This window comes from Tachysurus fulvidraco, chromosome 7 (assembly GCF_022655615.1).
Source record: "Tachysurus fulvidraco isolate hzauxx_2018 chromosome 7, HZAU_PFXX_2.0, whole genome shotgun sequence".
NCBI classification, from domain to species: Eukaryota; Metazoa; Chordata; class Actinopteri; order Siluriformes; family Bagridae; genus Tachysurus; species Tachysurus fulvidraco.
In genome coordinates this window covers 29,638,415-29,656,733 of record NC_062524.1, presented here as the reverse complement: position 1 = coordinate 29,656,733, position 18,319 = coordinate 29,638,415, and the positions used below count along the sequence as shown (strand labels likewise).

At 37.2% G+C, this 18,319-nt stretch overlaps 2 protein-coding genes and 2 long non-coding RNA genes across 5 annotated transcripts in view; 2 read left to right on the top strand and 2 right to left on the bottom strand.

The window, feature by feature from the left end:
* LOC125145123 (CD48 antigen-like) overlaps positions 1-13,226 on the top strand; it is an 82,847-nt gene extending 69,621 nt beyond the window's left edge. Inside the window, exons 6-7 of one of the 2 annotated variants that reach the window (XM_047815917.1) lie at positions 9,808-9,867; positions 12,276-13,226. In XM_047815917.1, the coding sequence (XP_047671873.1) occupies positions 9,808-9,867; positions 12,276-12,299 (84 nt within the window). In that variant the 3' untranslated portion in view covers positions 12,300-13,226. Of the gene's footprint in view, positions 1-9,642; positions 9,715-9,807; positions 10,548-12,275 lie in introns of those variants that run through there. The other variant, XR_007143452.1, reaches the window with a different exon arrangement.
* Positions 4,635-8,537, top strand: LOC125145131 (signaling lymphocytic activation molecule-like). The gene is made up of 3 exons (XM_047815950.1): positions 4,635-5,153; positions 6,803-7,138; positions 7,904-8,537. Exons 1-3 carry the CDS (start codon positions 5,096-5,098, stop codon positions 8,305-8,307), a joined length of 798 nt encoding a protein of 265 aa, XP_047671906.1. The 5' UTR covers positions 4,635-5,095; the 3' UTR covers positions 8,308-8,537.
* LOC125145140 lies at positions 6,498-12,282 on the bottom strand. The gene is made up of 2 exons (XR_007143453.1): positions 12,096-12,282; positions 6,498-6,925 (listed from the first exon to the last, which is right to left on the bottom strand). It is a non-coding gene; the product is annotated as an uncharacterized LOC125145140 (long non-coding RNA).
* Positions 11,047-11,736, bottom strand: LOC125145151. Its single transcript, XR_007143475.1, has 2 exons — positions 11,532-11,736; positions 11,047-11,491 (listed from the first exon to the last, which is right to left on the bottom strand). It is a non-coding gene; the product is annotated as an uncharacterized LOC125145151 (long non-coding RNA).
* Positions 13,227-18,319: the final 5,093 nt, after the last annotated feature.

Sequence of the window (18,319 nt, the reverse complement as noted above, 5' to 3'; positions counted from 1 at the left end):
TCACGTGATTCTTCAACAGGAAGTGTGATGAGTTTACAAAGAGGGTCTTACAGTCAGAGAGACAGGAAATGAAAAAAACTCCACAACCCAAAATATCAAAGAAGTCATGCATGAACTCGTACATATTTATACACGAGACTCTGTTTAGAAAATAACAAAACCTTCCAACAGACACATGGAAAGACGACACAAATAAATATGAATAAAATACAAAACTTGAGGAGATCAGAGACATTTAGCCTTTGTGCACATTTTATTTTGTTAAAATAAAGTTTAGCCTTTTCACAGACGCTCCACTGCCCTCAGACACTTCCTTCAGACCTCACACGAGCTGACCATCGAAACTTCCTGTTTACTCAGAAGTTCTGCACACATGCCAGTGAAAGATCCCTAAAGTCTGAGTTAAGTCGTGACTGAGGTGTTTGTTTGCCAGCTAAATGTGAAAGCTGAGCTGCTTAAACACTGGAATAAAAATGTCCAAGGAACCGAATTTCACAGTCATTTATAATTAATCAACTCAACATACACAGAACAAACACTATTCTTACTTTATTTGCACATACTCACTTATTTATATTTCAATTTACACATTTTTTCCACTGTAGAAACAACTGTCTATTATATATGTGTTCATGTCCTATCAATGCCATTCAATATCAATATCATTGCCTTGTATGTGAAAACATACTTGGCAATAAAGACCTTTCTGATTCTGATCCTGATTTTTCTAAGACCCTGCAAACTCAGACAAAAGGTGAGAGACACTAAGCCCCTCGCACCCAGACAAAGGGTGAGACACAATAAGCCCCTCCCATCCAGACAAAGGGTGAGACACAATAAGCCCCTCCCATCCAGACAAAGGGTGAGACACAATAAGCCCCTCCCATCCAGACAAAGGGTGAGACACAATAAGCCCCTCCCATCCAGACAAAGGGTGAGACACAATAAGCCCCTCCCATCCAGACAAAGGGTGAGACACAATAAGCCCCTCCCATCCAGACAAAGGGTGAGACACAATAAGCCCCTCCCATCCAGACAAAGGGTGAGACACAATAAGCCCCTCCCATCCAGACAAAGGGTGAGACACAATAAGCCCCTCCCATCCAGACAAAGGGTGAGACACAATAAGCCCCTCCCACCCAGACAAAGGGTGAGACACAATAAGCCCCACCCACTCAGACAAAGGGTGAGATAAACTCAGCCCCTCACACTCAGGCAAAGGGTTTGAGACACTTCCCGCCCACTTCAAGCACATTTCCAAGTACAAATTTAAACTGGTGTCACTCAGGAACTCTGTTACTTCCACATAATCAAACAGAAATCGACAAATTCTACACAAATCCCCCCAAACATCATTCAGGAGAAACCCAGTGAAAATTCCATAAAATGGAGTGAAAGAGGAAGAAACTTTAGAAAGCACCAAGACTCTGAGTCTTTCTACCTGGTTCTGTGGATCATGAGTTTATAAGAAGCAGAAGTTACTGGTAGTGATGAGGACTGAATCTAGCAGGACATTCAGTCAGTAGAACTGGAGTTTTGTGTGCAGTCAGATATGAAGCTGAATGTCCTGTGGTACGTTAAGACTCTGTTGTTAAAGCAATCTTCTGCTTTCAGCTTGTCCTGACCTGCTCTTCCTGACACTCTGGGCTTTGTGTCTAAATGCCATACACATTACACTACAGTAGATGAGATAAAGTGATAATCTGCCTCATCTCCACAACCTACAGACATCCATTATGGAGTCTGAAGCTTGACCATGTGGTTTCTCTTCTCTCATATAGAATTTAATATGAACAAGAAACTTTGTAGAACTTAGATCGAAGCTTTTCTGAAGATTGTCTTCTGTGATTCTTCCTCATTTCTAGAACAGTTTCATTCCCCACAGTTAAAATGCTGCGTCTCTGTAAACACTGCAGCTCCACATGAACAGACTTGTTTAGTGAGAATCTTCATCTCCCGCCTTTTTACAACGACATTCTATACAATTCTGTAAAATCCAGTCCTTATGACCAGTAAACCACATGAACCAGGTTTTCGGCTACGGCTCATGTTTCCTGTTACTGAACAATTCTATTAGAGAATGTGAATTGTTTAAAGGTGATTTTGAGAAGCAGAGATGATTTAAATATTTATTATTTGCAAAAAAACAAATTAGGATTAGATTCGTGTAAAGCTGGTGGTTATATGAGGAAGAACAGACAGACTAGAAAACCACATCACTGCCCTCTGGCCAGATGTGTTGGCTGATGTGTCACATGGTGGTGTTACTCGGCACAGAATTGTTTTGTGTTCATTTTTGTTTAAAGTGTTTATTATCTTGTTCTTTTACAATTCTGAATAAAATCATTTTTGGGTAGATCGTGTGACTCATTTCTTTAATTCTAACATGAACACATTAAGCCCAGACCCACAGTGAGGCTTACAGTCAGAACAGCGTGTTAGTGCAGGAACATTACAAACCGAAAGTACGAGACTGATGATGGGAAACGTTCTCTCATCATGTTCCAGCTTGTTGTAGGAAAACAGGAAACAGGTGAAAAGACCCAGCCGTTGTCTGTAAGTGACTCAGTCATTGTTTATCCACACACACATCTGCTGGACCATTTTCAGAAGAAAAGCCATACAGATGTAGAGTTAAACAGCTATGGAGCTTCACCTACAGTATAAAACCTGAGGGTCTCAGACTCCTGCATGAAGAGAGAGAATCTTACAGGATCTGGTCATGCACTAGTGATGTAATAACACTGTGTTTTCTGTGTAAGTAAAATACTTGAGCTCATCTTCTGAACCTAAATCGCATGTTAATGTGGCTCTCTGTAAAAAGGTGTTTATTCTGCTTCTATTATTCATTAGAAATGAAAAAAGACAAACCACAAAAACCAAGAAGTGAAATTTGTGCATGGAAAAACAACCCGAAGCAGTTCCTGATCTCTGATGACAAGGCGAGATAAACGTGGACCAAATAGAACGAAAGATTCAGAGTCTAATCCACTTAAAGACTCGCTCCACCTCATGACCCTCCATCCAGTTACTTTGTTCTCTAGTTGTGAACTGAACTCATAACTAGTTCTCTAGGTAATCTCAGCTGACTACAGTTATGTGTCCCTCCTTACAGAACCCTGGATATTCTGCTGCAGTGTGTTTTCATCACTTCCACACACACAGGCTTTTAGTTCACTGAGACATTTGATATGTTAGTTGTATTGATTTGGGAAATGGAGAGATGGTGCATTAGGTTCTCCAGCATGCCAGGAATTACAGATAAAAATGAACAGTGAGATCTCCAATACTCAGCTGATGTTTCACAAAGATTACTGACAACTCTTCATTATCCCCATCTTTATAAAGCACAAAAAACATGTTGTAATCATTAGGAGAGAAAAAAGATGACAAACCCTGACATTTGTTATAGTTACTGCAGAAGTTTGTGGTTGGTTCAGTGTTCATCTCTCCGTCTCACACACACAGTAAAGGGGAAGTGGTGATGGACCACCAGACTGCAAAAATCACCAGCTTTATTCTTTAACACGTGACCTGTGAAGATCTGAAATTTCCCCTGAAATGATCCATCTGTTCATTCTACACAAGTCTTCATGTGTTTATTGAGAACCAATTGAGTTTTTTTTTCTCATTGCACTCATTTTAAAATATCACATATAAAAATGAAGCGTGATCAGAGATTATGTAAAAAGTTTTTTATTAAATGTTTACAAGCGTGAGCCTGATAGTTCATGTTATATTACAGACTGAAGTGAAAATGACACGTTACCTGAATATAATGTAACGTCTAATCCAGTCCAGTGTTGAACTTCCTACAACAGACTCCATAATAATTACTGACAATCGATAAATCCTAATAAACACCACACATGTATTTAAAGTACAAAGATAAAGGTCTGTTCTACACACTGACACATTAATGCTGCTGATTCCCATCAAAAGCAGAAATTCAGTGGAACCACAACATCTGTTTGTTCAGTTCATCACTAACATGTTCAAATGAACTGAGTTATCACTTTAAAGTCTTGGTATTAATGTTGATTGATCTGATAAAGACTTCTGACTTTGTGTAAATGAACTTTACAGGAAAAGCTCAAACCCGGTTCTTTTAATCGTTTCATCTGTGTGGTGATTGATCTGGGTCACAGCTCTTGTAGATTATTTTCATATAGAGGTTTTCATGACACAACAACAACACACAGTCATCAGGATAAAACCAAAGATTAACGAGTACACACACACACACACACACACACACACACACACACACACACACACACACACACACACACATACATACACATACACACACACACACACACACACACACACACACACACACACAGTCCTGTAACAGTCCCAGTCAGAACTGATCTCATCGTTAGTCTTTAGATCACATCTTTGATGTGGATCATTTCTCACAGCTGATTTAAATTTACATGGAAAAAACCCAGAACCAGTTTATTTTAAATGCAAATGACTTCCAACCACAAGAGTTTAAAAAGATTGATGTAAACTGGAGTTTATGATGCAGACTGATGACTAAATGTGAGACACTGAAGGCTCTGAACATTTACCTTCTTCTACATAACACAAGGTGTTTATACTGTAGAGTTCAAACTACACTAGTGTCCACTGGATTTATGTCACCTGTTATTGTTGACCAATTAGAGGGAAAAACACTTATCTTTTAACTACAAAACACTTATTTATACATTTAACACTGATAGAATATTACAGACTTATAAATGAATTTAATTATTTTTTTATTTAGTTTAGAGAAAAAAAATTATATATATATATATAATCATTTTGTCCTTTTGTATTATAACACATCAGAATCAGCATTAAATCCATGTGAAAACAGTTAAAATGTGTTTAACTCTGAGGGGAAACTGTAGTGAACATGTTTAGACAGGAGGAGCTTCTGCGCTAATGGATGTGCGTAAAGACGCTAAACTAACAGTGTCGGAAAACCGTGAAACCTTCATCATGGCTCTTATCTGAAAATGTTCATTAACTTCTTCTCTGACTCTGATGTGCAGGACGACGGGAAAATGTTTTGTCTGAGAAACGCTTACTGTGGACTAAAAACATGGTGACCATTTTAGCAGGAAAGTGGATTCTCCGGTCTGTTCTCCTCCTATTGTGCTGTAAGTTTACTCCTTTACTGCAAACACAACACACTGGAGCTGTAAATATATAGAAAGAGAATTCAGGAAGAAAGAGTTCAGTGGATATTTAATCAAATCCCCTTCAGCTGTTCTCTAACAGAAGGATGATTGTGAAAGTCATTTTTAATAGTTAGTGTGTTGGGTGTGATGAATTTTCCTCAGTGTTGAGCTGAACACTGATACAGCAGTTGTGTGTTAGATCACGTTTCACACCACGTTAACTTTTCACACAAAGACACAAACACAGGAACTTTTATTTGGTTTGTGTTACAGACTCTGAATAAATACTAAACCTTCATATTTATTCTCACTGATCTGGAGACTCTACAACACTGTTAGAACTTTTCTTATAATAAATGTTGTGTTTACTTTTCATTTATTTAAGGACCATAATTAAGAAACACTGCTGTACTTTAATCAGAGTCTAGAGTGAGTTTTAAAAGCACACATTAATGTACTGAAGGAGTTTTCTGGATGATTTCAGTCCAGTTTAATATCTTTAGCAGATAAAATACTGTTTACACTTTAAGTGTGTTTGCTGTTTAATAAAGACTTAATGTGGTTATTGATGAGAATATTGTTAAGGCTATAAATCCATGGTGTAATTATTGTGCTGATCTGTGATGATGATGATGATGATGATCATAAATCCTCTTTTCATTTTTAAACAAAAATATCTTTAAATATACAGTCTTGCAAAAGTATTTGCCCCCATGGAATTGGTCAGGTTTGTGAGAATTACACATAATAAATGAATATATTTTTCCTTTCAGTATTTTCATTGCACTTGTGTTCTCTTACAGTCTATTTTCAGTCACAATTAATTATTGATGCCAAAATGTCTCAAAGTTCAGGTGAAAGATATTGTTTTAACCAGAAAATATTTTCTTAAATTTGTCTTTCACCTCTGAAATATTAAAACAGCTCTAATTTTCTGAATAAAAACCACTTTTATTGAGTTTCCATTGAAGACACAGTCAGTCTGAGTGGAAGAAGTGAAAATGAAGGAGCTTTCTAAGAAAGAACATAATATCAGTTAATAGGATGGAACAGGGTGTAAAATTATATCCAAATGGTTGGACATCCCACTGAGGTCAGTAGTGAGGAAGTGGAAGCTACATCCACACCACATACACAAGCATTATCTAGACAAGGACTGTGATGGAGGCCAACAGTGAGGCCAAAGTCACCCTGAATGAGTTAGGATGTCAAAACTGAAGAAAGAATGAATTTTTAGAATAAAAACCTTCAATCTGCTAAAGAAAAACCTATACTTGGACATTTCTCCTTTCAGCAGAACAAATGTCCCAAAATAAATAAAAATTTAATTAAAATGTACTTTATCATTAAAATCTCATGATAATTTAAGGGAGTGAATACTTTTGCAAGGCAACGTATACCATAATATACCATATCTGGTCTTAGGTGCACTACTGTAGTAAATAATAATATATTTTCTACAGAACAAATCTGATTCTATGAAATGTAAAGTTTGTGCATTTTCAGGTCTAAATGCAGCATCATCTGCACTCACAGATCTGTATCACAGTGTAGTTTTAATGCACTTCATGTGATGAGGATGTGATGATGTTTGTGAGTGAAATGATGAAGCTGAATCTGTGATGCAGGTTTACTGTGTGAAGCTGGAGACGATACGGTCACACTGCAGGAAGTGGAAGGAACCACTATAACTCTCCATACTGGGATAACTGGGATTCAGAGGGATGCTCATATAGTTTGGTTTTATGGACCTGAGAAAGCAAAGAAAAAAATATTGAACAGTCAGGTGTTTAAAGGAGAAACTGTTACAGACATCAGTGAGAGATTTAAAGAGCGACTGCAGCTGGACAGAATCAGTGGAGCTTTAACCATCAGGAACATCAGCAGAACTGATTCTGGAGTTTATTTATTACACGTCATCACTGAACATCTCTCATCTAGGACTTTCAGTGTCAGTGTTTATGGTGAGTAAAAGTGTGTCATGTCTCCTTCATGTCTGTGTTTATTCAGAACTTCAATATAAAACGTCCAATCAGAGCTCAGTCAAGTCAAAATGCATCATTAAATTATTTAAAATAAATCTCAGAAATAATTAGACTTTTATTTTCCTGATTATCAGAATAAATATTCACCATGAAGAAACAAGTCATTATATATTTAATCCAATCAAAGAAAAAACCTGGACATGAGAACAAGCCTGAAATATCCTGAAACTATCAGCCACTGAGATTCTACCCACATTAACATGAGTTATTGTCTGAAACCTAACCAGCTTCTGGTGTCTGTCACTGAAGAACTCTGGAGGCTTCAGCTGTAACATTTCAGTAAAACTTTACTCTAATACATTCATGTTTCTATCATAACAGCTCATTCACTGGGACGTGTACAGAGGATAAACATACAGGCAAAATAATCACAGGGAAATCAATATTACTAAATAATTATAATCACAAGGAATAAGTGAGACTGTAAATTGGGAAACTGAAATAAAACAAGGCTCAGAATCACATTAAGGACAATGAACAAGAGTTCAAAAGTCAAAAGCAAGGAATATATATATGACTTATTATTAATGAAATAAAAACACAGAAGAGGTGAAGACAGAGGAATTAACCAATGATGTGTCAGGGGCGGAGTCAGATCTCAAAACAAAACAAACACACACACACACACACACACACACAGTTGTGTTTCTAATCCATTCAACTATAATGTGTTTGTGTTTTTAGCTCCAGTATCAACTCCAGTAATAATAAATGAAAGAGAAAAGCGAAGTGTGATTTCCACAGAGTCGTGTTTCCTCCTGTGTTCTGTGGAGAATGGAGAAGATGTGAAGTTATCCTGGTACAGAGAGAATGAGAGAATCTCCATCACCAATAACACAGACCTCAGTGTTCCCCTCAATCTCCCACTTCAAATACAACACAATGACACTAACACTTACATCTGTGTGTCTGCAAACCCTGTCAGCAATAAAACAACTTCTCTCATCATCACACAGCTCTGTGACGTCTCAGGTACGTCAGTGAGTCTAAACTCATTACTGATCATCTGTCTGGTTAATGAAATGTCATTTCAACTGCACATTTCACAACTGCATGTGTACATACAAATTGTATATATTGTATACTAGTTGCATATGTATATTTCATGCTTATTTAAACTGCACATTTCACAACTGTAAATGTGTACATCCAATTTCATCTATACTACATATGTCATTCTGTTACACTGTGGAGATTATGTCACTAAAACAAATTCCTCGCATGTGAAAACATGCCTGGCAATAAAGCTGATTCTGATTCTGAAAATACATCGAGGATTCACATTTCACTGACTGCACTGGAATATTAATGGAATATTAATGGAATATTAATCCAGTGTAGCGTCATGTTACAGTTTTCTCATGGATTTGAGGGAAAATCTAAATAACATGAACTTTGTGTCTGATGTAGATCTGCTGATATGATCATATAATATTTATGTCACTAAAGGTGAGGTGCACGATGTTTGAAAGCCAGTGTTGACATTTGAATTCACCAAAACAAACACGCCCCTAACCCAAATGGGTGTTACCCCTGTATTGATAGCTCCGCCCACATATACATACATAACCCAGGCAACCATAATGGGGGAACCTGCTGGGGCAGCTGGCCAAGGGGATAAACACAATGAGTAATACTATGGTAATACAGATGTGTTTTTGTAGTACTGTGTGTTGTACCATGAAACGTTTATCTCCGTGTCACGCAGAAGATGACGTTCAACACCTAGAACCCTAGGCAGAGGTAACGCCAGGTATCTGCCAAGTCAATGTTTTGATCGCTTTATGCTAATGTCACACATGTGCACTGAACACGCTCTCCGCCGCATATTGACAAGACACGCCCCTTTATGCACATTGGCTATACATTTGTTTTTTGAAGCATTTTTCAAACATTGTGCACCCCACCTTTAATTATTACCCCAGGACACTATTCTGAGTTATTCAGCATTATTTTATTTCATTTTACTCTTCTGTAACAATTATGTTTGCATGTTTACGCAATAGATTAATTTGTTTATACTTTGTTTTACTGAGAATGTTTTAAAAAGTTTTAGTGGCATTTTATTAGAAAACCTAAATATTGTGAAGCACATTATCTTTATTCAAGTTTCATGAAATATTTTGGTCTTATAACTCAGCTGTAGTCTTATGTCTGTGTCATAGAGAGAAAATAATTTCACTACATTTATGATGATATCTCAATCTTTACAGATAAATTTGTTACTTTCTCTTCACTGCTTCCTGCTCTAATATCTGCTGGACTTTTTGTGTTATTAATTATAATATTAATAACTTTGTGGATTTGGCCGAAAAAGAAAAAAACACAAGGCAAGTAATGAATCTTTCTGTTCATGTGTTTAGTTCAGTTTTTCTATTTGTTCAGTTCAGTAACTTTTAATCTGATAAATTTTTTCTTTATTTACAGAAAATCCTGAAGTACTGACTTACGCTGATGTGAATATTAAATCTCACAGTGCAGAGAGAGATAAAGAGGTAAAGTTGTGGGGAAAATAATTTGGTATAAAATCACAGGAGTGATAAAGTCTCCTCCTGATTCAGATAGTGAAATATACTGCTGTGTTACAGGAAGAAAACTCCACAGTAACGGATGTTGAAGTAGAGAGAGACTCTGTGGTGTATTCAGACGTGAGGAGATCCAAATAATACAATACAATAATATATTCTTATTATATCATTTCTTTTACATACTTCTGTTCACAAATCTCCACAGTTTGTGTTTCATGTTCCACATTTTCAGTGTGTAGATTCTGTACAATACCATTAAAGCATGAACTCGGTTGTGTTTTCCATCTTTTAGTGAGTATTTGAGTCGAGAGCTTGATGTGATTACAGGAAGTAGATTTCAGAGTCGTTAACTGAGTCGTGTCTGAACGAGTATTTCTGTTTGTCTCGTCTCATTCTATTTACAAACTCATTAATCCCTTTGAACTGAGCTGAGAAACCCTGTAGCAGTTAGGACGTGTCTTCAGGGATCTGAGTCTAATAGCTTCACATTTACATGCTCTGACTAGCGGCATTAAAGTGAACAAAGAACCGAATGTTAAACTTAAAGCTAAAAACCAGCTTCAGTGAATCAGCAGCTTCAGTTTTCCAGCTTCAGTGTTTACGCTTCTCACGTTACAGCCGTATTGTTCAGATCAGATCCATGATACAGAGCTGTGTGTTAGAGGAGTGTGTGGGACTGGTACTAAACCCCACCCAGTTACACTGTTTATTACTAAACTGGAACCCAGATCATGATAAGTCATGTAGTGCAGATGAATGAATAAACGCAGTCAATGTATTTAGAGCTAAAGCACAGAGCAGTGAACAGAAATAGAAGAAAACTAACAGACAAACTGCAGAGTAAAGCAGAAAAACCCTGAAAACAAAACATCATCCTGTTAAAGCTCCTGACAGAGAGAGAGAATGATCTAGAAGATAGAGTTAGTGTTAGTGTTGTCGTTTATTTGCTCATCACATTAAGAAGTGTGCTGTAGTTCCTGAAAAAACTGATAGTCTGATCTTCTTCCTAGATCACGACTTGTTCTGGTTTAATGTGTGGAGCTCAAACAGCTTCATAATAGTAAAGGACAGATAATGTAGAGTGAGAAAGAAGAAGCATAGAAAGACTTGTGTGTGTGTGTGTGTGTGTGTGTGTGTGTGTGTGTGTGTGTGTGTGTGTGTGTGTGTGGTGTGTATTTTTTGCTTTTTTTAAATAAAAAATTAAACTAAAACCTATAAGACTGTAAATGTTGTCTCATTAAATACAATAAATTAATTCTGGCTTATTTCAGTGATAATAAACACACACACAGACACACAGCAGTTCATCATTACTTTAGTTTGTTCATTTTAGCTCACACAGATCTGTTCCCTGGTTTTAAAGGGCGTTGTCCTGGAATTACATTATAAATTATATCTATTACACACAACTCTGCCCCCTGCTGTTCATATACAGTACTGAGAAAAGAAATACTAGGTTTTATTACTGACACAAACAAATATTAAAAACCATTAAATGTTACAGAGAAAATGAAAATGTTCCTAAAAGTGTTCAGTAACAGAGACATTTTTATATACACAGATATTTGTTGTCATTTATTAGTTTTAATAATTTAACCAGCATGTAATCATCATTTTAACATAAACACTTCCTGTGATAGTGTTCACACTTCTCTTATTTTGTGTTTTATACACACACTGTTCCTGGAAGTCAAATCTCACAGTGAACACACTCCAGATCACAACATTAACTCTCTCTCTCTCTCTCTCTCTCTCTCTCTCTCTCTCTCTCTCTCTCTCTCTACTGTAATGTGGAGATTAAGTTAACGTTGATTCCTCATTAAACACTAAAATATAATATTTCATTATATTTGAAGCCTTTTGCACAATACTGTAGTTTATTAATGTTACAGAGATAAAAGAATAAATATCAAATCTGATCATTTAAAACAATCAGCCAACAACAATCATGTTCTTTTACTGTCACCTGAATAAATATTTTTATATAAACTGTTTTTACCAAACCATAAGACAAGAACTGATCTCCAAGAGCTTTTAACAGGATCTAACTTTTCTTTTCTTAATATTAGTTAAACACAAAACCACTAATAATGTGTCATGTCATTTCTAAAAGATATTAATATTTACTAGTTTTGTATTTTAATCACAGAGATGTGATAAAGTGTCAGGATAATAAAATAATCTCAATAAATAAGAATCTATTCAGATATCAGCTACTAAACATGTATATTATTATCAGGATTTTCCTTTTCATCTCTGTACATTTAAATAGAGCATTAAACAGTTTAAAGAAGGTGAATAATGTGATTTTCAGTGAGAAGAGAAAGTTGACGGAAAGTTTCTCTTACCGTAAAGAGCTCAGTAAAGTGTCCGGGTCTGATGATGACGATGTCCTTTTAAAACACATCCACATGAGGACAAATATATTTACATGGTCAACAATTAGCATTGTTCTCTAGCAGAAAATCAGGTTACAGGAATGTTTCTAATGGTTTATCAACATTACTTTCATTCTATTTGACCTTCAGGAGCCGCAGCCTGCATTCTTCTAATGGTGGACATGAAGGAAGTGAATAGTTTTTGTCTCTACGTGGGGCGGTGCGATAACCTGACGAAGACGTGACGATGACACTGACGCTTTCGAGCTGATTTACATTAACAATCCAAATTCTTTACAGACCGAAAACACTAGACATCATCGATGTGAGTCCTACCTGTGTAGAAAGTTCCTGCAGGTAAATCAGTTCTCTTTCAGAAGCCTGAGTGTAAAACCAGGAAGATGTTTCATCACATCACACAGGAAACATCCTGGACATTTAAAAGGACTTGATCAGATATTCTGAATATAAAGATGGAATTTCAGGATGAAAAAGGATTAAAGTACAGATTAAGCAGTGAGACACACAGTCCTGAGCTCAGAACTGAAGAGAAAAGGTCACTATCCTGATCCATTTCCATAAATTTGTGTAGTAGATCACATGAGGGATAAAACTGACATTCAGTAAAACAATGTCTTATTCACTTCTCCATTCTCACATTTAACACTTTCACAATGGAGAGAGTTTTATATCACTGATGGGTTTCATCATGATCTTTCATATGATAACCAGTGTGGACAGGTGCAGAAGATAAAGAACATCATCTTTAAACATCTTTTAATATCTTTTTTTTAATATAAATAAAAGTACATTTTGGCTTTTATTCATGTTTAAATGGAAGTATTTTATCTTCCAGGGTAAAAGTTGTTGATTTCTGTATAATGAGGAATCAACTTTAACTTAATCTCCACATTACAGGAGAGAGAGAGAGTTAATGTTGTGATCTGGAGTGTGTTCACTGTGAGATTTGACTTCCAGGAACAGTGTGTGTATAAAACACAAAATAAGAGAAGTGTGAACACTATCACAGGAAGTGTTTATGTTAAAATGATGACCACATGCTGGTTAAATTATTAAAACGTAATAAATGACAACAATAAATCTTGTGTGTGAATGTTATTTAATTTAATCACTCTAAATTTAATAGAGAATTGAATGAAGAACTGATTTAATGTTAAATTTACATTTTAAAAGTTAAACCCACTTTATATCCACTGACTTCCAGATGACTATTAAATAAATCAATGACAGGTTTCAGTCATAACCATTAAATGACGTCTGCACTGATTGTTCTGAAGAAGAAAATCAGGTCTCAGGTGTCTAAAACTGACATCCAGCATTTTTTCCATTCTTTTGAACTGAGGTGTAGATTTACAAATGGTTCTGTACACAAGACAAACCTGTGTGCTGGTGATTGTTATCTAATATAGTTTACTGTGTAAACCAAATGTCAAATACACAATGTTTATTAATCTAGAATTTCATAGCTTCACATAATACATGACCTGTATTCTCGTGTATAGAACTCACTGTGTGTAACTTGTAGGCTGCATCACAGTGATGTGGGCAAATCAAGCATAGAGAATCTTCTAAAAAGGTTTTACATACAGTAATAAAATAATAATAATAAGTCTAGAAGGGAGTCCAGTCTAGGATTTAATTCTGAAGAACAGGTTTGATGTTATAAACTACAAAGTACAGCTAATATAAATACAAATATAAATTACAAACAGTTGTAAACAAATGTTTCCTAAAGTAGTTCAGACCTGAATGGGTTACATTCAGGGTTAGTACCCTAACCCAATACCCCACTCCTCATGCACCTGGCCCACTCACATCTGCTGGGGGGCCCATCTCAGGGCACATAACACACTGGAAAAGTACAGGATTGGTTTATGTAGCCTGATATGAATGCTGAAGCCCTAGCCATCTGTTGAGCTTGTCCCCTGTGCCGGTGGACGGCCCCACAGAAACCTGTGCCGACGCCCTTCATTGCCTTTACCATCATTTCTGTGCCATTTAAGGGCATGGCTCTCGTTGCGCTTCTACCGAAGTCAGCCTCGGGCCATGAGTACATCCTGGTAACTGTTGACTATGCCACCCATTAGCCCGAAGTGATCCCGCTTCAGAAGGCCATATCCTGGAATATTGCCCAATCATAAAAGAACATCTTGAAGTGGCCCAGTGAGCCCAACAAAGAGCCTACAACTGGCCTTCCCAGACAAGGGAGTTTGACCCCTCATTTGCCATCCCACCCTGAGGAACACTGACTTCATCCTCCCCTTCACCCACCAAACAGACGTGTCGGAGACAGGGCTGGGGCAAATCTCTTTCAACACTTTGAAAGGGGAGGAGCACCCGTTCCTTTTTCACGGTGGAACGTTGGAACCCTCAATTGCTTAGCTGAATAAAATCTGAGATAAAATGTAAGTCGCTCTGGATGAGGACGTCTGCTTAATGCTGTAAATGTTAACCTCTTTGTTACAACATCACTGAAAGTTCTCCATCGTGTGAATCATTGTGAGTTTGTACAGCTTTATTTCAGCGGTAAATAAATTTATTTAGAGAATTATTAATAACATTCGACTGTTTCTTATTTCTCTTCAGTTAGTGATACCTATTATCAAAAATATGCTCCTGTAGCTCTGGGACTGTCTCTCTCTTTGTGTTACACTCAGTACTATTGTGTAGTTCCCAGCATGCTTTGCGTCATCATGTCCTTGGGCAGTTTGTGGTTCTTTGTGCTCTGTGTATCCTGAGAATATGTATAATGTATGATCCACATTATACAGCATCCCATGCACATCACCCCACCTCCATTGTGTGGAGTCGCGTCCTGTTCTGCTCCTGATTGGGTAAAACTCGTTGCCATCGTTGGTTTGATTGGTTTGTTTTAGGGTTACGGGCCGTGAATCACAGCCAATCAGAGACAGAGGAGGGCGGGACGCCTCCTCGCCGGTTCTTTTGACAGAGTCAGAAAATCCATATGAAACTATGGCATCTGATACACTGATATACATCCACTGATGTTATTATGTTCATGATGTTCATGGAAGATCTTTTGCAAGTTTGCTGGTTATAATTACTAAGTTATGGATCTGTTAATTTAATAATAAGTTAATAAAATATGGTTCACATCTAAAAGTCCTCCAAAAGCTTATTTTTTGAGTTCACAGTCACACTTTGTTGGTGTATATTTATTATTGTCATAGCTGTGTATTCAATATGACCACTTAAGTTGTGATAGTGAGAGACTGAGTGCATCTGTTCACACTGATTTCAATAGCAGATATCTTATTATAATGTCCATTGGTATCGATCTTAATATTTTTATGAATACATGTTTTCAGTTATGATATAACACCACTGACACGCCATCGGGACTGTGGTCATTGTGGCCCCGAGGGGTGTGGCCCCCGCAGCGGCAGGCGTCCCTTATTTTTCTGTATTGGAGATAGCAACCCTAGTGTAAATGTTGTAACATGTTGTACTTCATAAATAGGATTAAATATAATCTTATTAACCAACACTAAAGCTGTGTTTACTGGATGATTCATGTAATTATTCTGCTTTAATTACACACCACTGACCACTGACAAAACATCTCCCAGTGTTAGTGTCCTAGCACAATGTGTACCAAGGTCATGGACCAGACAAATCACCATGGAACATATCAGTAATCCACCCCGAGTTATCACTTTGTGTTTTGTGAAGTAAATACACACTCGTGTGTTGTGACTGATTCAACATCTTGCGCTACCTCATGCTACCACAGTTTACTCCCATTACTAAACTTTTATTCTTTAATTTTATTCTTAAATTAATTTTTGCAGATGCTTGAAGGTCTTGTGGTTTATCTGGTTTTCCCGCGTGGAAGCGGCTTTCGGGTAAATCACACCAGATCTCAAACCTATTTTAAGCAGTATTTCTGTCACAGCTCTAAAGGAAGTGGTGAGCAACCAGTGGGCAAAGGTGTGAAAGATTAAAATAAGGTGTAAAAGATTCTGATGAGGTTCACTTCTGTATTTTCACAGGTGGAGATGTTGAAGTTGTGTGTGACATGTAGACATATCTTCATGTGATGTAGTGCTTCAGAGACTAGAGACAAAAAGTCAGGCCTCTGTTACACATACGTGTTGGAATCATTTATAATAAATAAGGTTTGACACAAATGCATGTGTCATTACTTTTGCACGCATGATTTCAAAAGAAAAGCAGCACAGGGTCTCGTGCATCTCTGTGCCACTGTAACTCATAACAGAACCTGTGGCTAGCTGTATGTAGGGCAGTACAGCGGTGTGTATGAATGTGGTTTGTGCTGCTTGATGGAACACAAGCAGAAGGTTTGTGTGTGAAAGTGTGTGTGGTGTCTGGAATACTTCTTCACACAGGCATCAAACGAACACCTTAAAAGTAGAACACACCACTGAGGTGAATAAACACTCACAAATGCTGGATGTTAGCATAAAAAAGTCTAACCACCTCACAGAGCATCTCTGACCTCCATAAAACAATTCAACTTTAATTCATTTGAAAAATAAAATTCATTTAATTTCTGCTGCGTTAATGTCATTATGTTACAAAACGAAGGCAGTTTGTAATTTAACACCATTAACTGCTCGATGTGAAGACGGATAAACTGCAGCGTCGGAACATTTTTTATTTACTGTGTGACTCAGCAATGTGTTGCCATAACAACCGTTCTCAAGCATCAGTTAAACAGTTTTAGATCATATTTATTTCTTTCTCGTCTCCAGATGAACACACAAGCACAGCGAACAATGAAACAAAGAAAGTCCTGACAGCTTCCACACTGAGTCGTCCACTAACAAAAGGAAGTTATCATGTGATCAGTAATTACAGACCAGCTGCTGTTCACTTCAAACATCTGGCTTGTGGAACATCTGGTCTTCAACACCTGGTCTTCATCCTGCATTAAACGTGTTACAGAGTCTGAAAGGTTCAGTGAGACCAGAGATCTGGAAAGGACGTGTGACGTACAGACGGATAAATTACCATCAATTATTTATTTCAATTATTTATTTATTTGAGATAACAGATCAGAGGACAATAAAAATAAACTGCACCACAGACCTTTATTTAACTGGAAAAAACTGCAAAATGTGTATCCATAGTAACAGTTATTTCCATTTTAGCATAAAAACACACTGCACACATTCAGGGTTTTACTCACGTGATTCTCCAACAGGAAGTGTGATGAGTTTACAAAGAGGGTCTTACAGTCAGAGAGACAGGAAATGAAAAAACTCCACAACCCAAAATATCAAAGAAGTCATGCATGAACTCGTACACATTTATACACGAGACTCTGTTTAGAAAAGAAAAAAACCTTCCAACAGACACATCGAAAGATGACACAAATAAATGTGAATAAAATACAAAACTTGAGGAGATCAGAGACATTTAGCCTTTGTGCACATTTTATTTTGTTAAAATAAAGTTTAGCCTTTTCACAGGCGCTCCACTGCCCTCAGACACTTCCTTCAGACCTCCACACGAGCTGACCATCGAAACTTCCTGTTTACTCAGAAGTTCTGCACACATGCCAGTGACAGATCCCTAAAGTCTGAGTTAAGTCGTGACTGAGGTGTTTGTTTGCCAGCTAAATGTGAAAGCTGAGCTGCTTAAACACTGGAATAAAAATGTCCAAGGAAACGAATTTCACAGTCATTTATAATTAATCAACTCAACATACACAGAACAAACTCTATTCTTACATTATTTGCACATACTCACTTATTTATATTTCAATTTACACATTTTTTTCCACTGTACATACAACTGTCTATTATATATGTGTTCATGTCCTATCAATGCCATCCTGTTTACACTGTGGAGCTCATGTACTAGAACAAATCCCTCGTATGTGAAAACATCCTTGGCAATAAAGACCTTTCTGATTCTGATCCTGATTTTATTAAGACCCTGCAAACTCAGACAAAAGGTGAGAGACACTAAGCCCCTCCCACCCAGACAAAGGGTGAGACACAATAAGCCCCTCCCACCCAGACAAAGGGTGAGACACAATAAGCCCTGCCCACTCAGACAAAGTGTGAGATACACTCAGCCCCTCACACTCAGGCAAAGGGTTTGAGACACTAAGCCCCGCCCACTTCAAGCACATTTCCAAGTACAAATTTAAACTGGTGTCACTCAGGAACTCTGTTACTTCC

Excerpts from the sequence above, each read along its gene's own strand:
- LOC125145131 (XM_047815950.1), top strand. The coding sequence starts at position 5,096 with ATGGTGACCATTTTAGCAGGAAAGTGGATTCTCCGGTCTGTTCTCCTC. Across the intron at positions 5,154-6,802 it reads TGTTCTCCTCCTATTGTGCT|GTTTACTGTGTGAAGCTGGA; the intron begins GTAAGTTTACTC and ends TCTGTGATGCAG. Across the intron at positions 7,139-7,903 it reads TTTCAGTGTCAGTGTTTATG|CTCCAGTATCAACTCCAGTA; the intron begins GTGAGTAAAAGT and ends TTGTGTTTTTAG.